Raw genomic sequence first — 3,286 nt, 5'->3', positions numbered from 1 at the left:
GATTCCCGAGGTTGAACTGCTAGTTCCGGTAGTGGTAGGAGTTGACGTTGTCGTGATTACCGAGGTTGGACTGCTAGTTCCGGTAGTGGTAAGAGTTGACGTTGTCGTGATTTCCGAGGTTGAACTGCTAGTTCCGGTAGTGGTAGGATTTGACGTTGTCGTGATTACCGAGGTTAGACTGCTAGTTCCGGTAGTGGTAGGAGTTGACGTTGTCGTGATTTCCGAGGTTGCACTGCTAGTTCCGGTAGTGGTAGGATTTGACGTTGTCGTGATTTCCGAGGTTGGACTGCTAGTTCCGGTAGTGGTAGGAGTTGACGTTGTCGTGATTTCCGAGATTGAACTGCTAGTTGCGGTAGTGGTAGGATTTGACGTTGTCGTGATTTCCGAGGTTTGACTGCTAGTTCCGGTAGTGGTAGGAGTTGACGTTGTCGTGATTTCCGAGGTTGGACTGCTAGTTCCGGTAGTGGTAGGATTTGACGTTGTCGTGATTATCGAGGTTGGACTGCTAGTTCCGGTAGTGGTAGGAGTTGACGTTAGTTCCGGTAGTGGTAGGAGTTGACGTTGTCGTGATTTCCGAGGTTGAACTGCTAGTTCCGGTATTTGTAGGATTTGACGTTGTCGTGATTACCGAGGTTGGACTGCTAGTTCCGGTAGTGGTAGGATTTGACGTTGTCGTGATTTCCGAGGTTGGACTGCTAGTTCCGGTAGTGGTAGGAGTTGACGTTGTCGTGATTTCCGAGATTGAACTGCTAGTTGCGGTAGTGGTAGGATTTGACGTTGTCGTGATTTCCGAGGTTTGACTGCTAGTTCCGGTAGTGGTAGGAGTTGACGTTGTCGTGATTTCCGAGGTTGGACTGCTAGTTCCGGTAGTGGTAGGATTTGACGTTGTCGTGATTATCGAGGTTGGACTGCTAGTTCCGGTAGTGGTAGGAGTTGACGTTAGTTCCGGTAGTGGTAGGAGTTGACGTTGTCGTGATTTCCGAGGTTGAACTGCTAGTTCCGGTATTTGTAGGATTTGACGTTGTCGTGATTACCGAGGTTGGACTGCTAGTTCCGGTAGTGGTAGGATTTGACGTTGTCGTGATTTCCGAGGTTGAACTGCTAGTTCCGGTAGTGGTAGGATTTGACGTTGTCGTGATTACCGAGGTTTGACTGCTAGTTCCGGTAGTGGTAGGAGTTGACGTTGTCGTGATTACCGAGGTTGGACTGCTTGTTCCGGTAGTGGTAGGAGTTGACGTTGTCGTGATTTCCGAGGTTGGACTGCTTGTTCCGGTAGTGGTAGGATTTGACGTTGTCGTGATTTCCGAGGTTGAACTGCTAGTTCCGGTAGTGGTAGGATTTGACGTTGAAGCTGTTGTTGTAGTAGTTGACATGAATACTGTGAGGATCAAACCTAATAAATACATGATCTTGCTATGATATGCACAACTGTATAATCATAAGGCAATGGAATTGTTTCATTTGTGTTTATTGTGAATAATCGTCATTTCACGCAATCATATGATACAATACATATAATTTTAAAATACATTTAAGTTAAAATATAAGTACCTCGAACAATTAATGCATTCCGAAAAAGTCGCATTTTGAATATAGTAGAATAGCCTTGTACTGCAGATAAAAACAATGGAATGTGCGGTTTAGGACGCAAAGGGGAGTTTTATCATATTGACTTGCCGATTGGCATGGTGATGTTTACACGGAAAGTTTTTGCTCTGTTTCCTAGTCACATTGTAAACATCGCCATCATTTTAAGCCGATATGTTATGATTGCCATCCGTGATATTTCGATTAAAGGCTATCAAAATGAATCATACTTTATTTGCTGTCTTGAAATAAAATACTTTGATCGATATTGTCTGTAATGAAAGGACAAATGGATTAATAATGAATCTATTGATACATTTAGTTAAATGAAATAAAACATGAATGCCTTTAGTAAAGCATCACTAAATACAATTTTGTTGAAACTATATAGGCCCGTCTGGAAAAGGGCTAATTGTGCCCCTCCCCCTCCCCTTGATTTAAACAGATTTTATTGCATGACGAAACACTAACACAATGTACGACAAGAACAAATTGATGCATTGCATCAAGTCGGCGCGGTTATTTAAAATAAAAGAATAAAACATGCGTTTAGATTACAAAAATAGTTTCTTTTTAATTCAATAGTGACATGTAAAGTAAATGCCATCCAATTTGTTAAAATGTGCGTGATTTTGTAAAAAAATGCCGCACAAAATCTATTTATGTCCAAACTTTAACAAAGTCCTCACTTAAATTGTCATATTTTACTAATACGTTGAAAATATAGGGCGCTTTTAATTTATTGCATGTCTCAATTATGATACATTCTCTTACTTGATGGATCAGATTTATCATTGAATGCTACTTTAAATTTATAACATGATTTTTCTTTATTATCTAGCTTAAAAAAATAACTTGGATTAGACAAATTTAATATGGATTGGTTCCCTAAAATATAGCACAAGGTCAATTAAAACAAAATATAAAATTGATCTGGGGAGCTACAAAGTTTAAATTATTAGGTTTAATATTTGATGTAGATCTTAGCAAAATGACAGAATTAAATTTTACAAGCAAAGTAGAAAAGGTGAAGATATGTATCAGTTAGTGAAAAAGAAGGAAGTTAACTCCAATTGGAAAGATCACTGTTGTAAAGTCATTGTAACTTCCCATTTTTACACATCTTATTATGTTATTTGTTAAACCCTAGTACACATGTGTTCAATAAAATCATAAACATGTTAAATGATTTCATTTGGGATGGGCCCCATAAGATAAAAAAAACTCTGTTATAGTAAAAGAGTACAGTAATGGAGGTCTAAAAATGATGGATGCTGTAGCATATTGTAATAGCTTAAAACTCTCTGAGCTTAGAAAATTTGTGAATAGTGAAGGAAAATGTTATGTGTTAATGAACTCATTGATGATGTTTGTAAAATACTCAATACAGGAAAACTGTTTGCTGAAAGTAAAATAAGGAAATTAAAAAATTAAAATAAGGAAATTAAAAAATAATTTTTGGATTGATATACTAAGCATATTTAATAGTTTCATTGATAAATTATCCACTGATACTGTTGATGATATACTAGATACACCTTTGTTTTACAACCATCATTTGAAGATTGGTAATAAAGGTATCTTTGTCAAAAGTCTTTATTATAAGATGGGTTCATTCCGACCCGAGCGTAGGTTGTTTTCCGGAAACGAGGTTTACCGAGTTTCTGCAAAACACCCAGCGCGAGGGTCGGGATGAACC

The 3,286-nt window shown here is 38.3% G+C and overlaps 1 protein-coding gene across 1 annotated transcript; it reads right to left on the bottom strand.

Moving 5' to 3' along the window:
* Window positions 1-505: 505 nt before the first annotated feature.
* LOC128215226 (uncharacterized) lies at window positions 506-1,373 on the bottom strand. Its single transcript, XM_052921933.1, has 2 exons — window positions 967-1,373; window positions 506-857 (listed from the first exon to the last, which is right to left on the bottom strand). The coding sequence occupies exons 1-2, from the start codon at window positions 1,371-1,373 to the stop codon at window positions 506-508; spliced, it is 759 nt and encodes a 252-aa protein (XP_052777893.1).
* Window positions 1,374-3,286: the final 1,913 nt, after the last annotated feature.

Source organism: Mya arenaria, chromosome 13 (genome assembly GCF_026914265.1).
Source record: "Mya arenaria isolate MELC-2E11 chromosome 13, ASM2691426v1".
NCBI classification, from domain to species: Eukaryota; Metazoa; Mollusca; class Bivalvia; order Myida; family Myidae; genus Mya; species Mya arenaria.
Note: the sequence above shows the minus strand (reverse complement) of the source record. Positions and strands in the feature narration are given on the sequence as shown.

Coding starts and splice junctions, on each gene's coding strand:
- LOC128215226 (XM_052921933.1), bottom strand. CDS start 1,373: ATGTCAACTACTACAACAACAGCTTCAACGTCAAATCCTACCACTACC. Junction 858..966: donor ACCTCGGAAATCACGACAAC/GTCAACTCCTAC, acceptor TACCGGAACTAG/CAGTCCAACCTCGGAAATCA.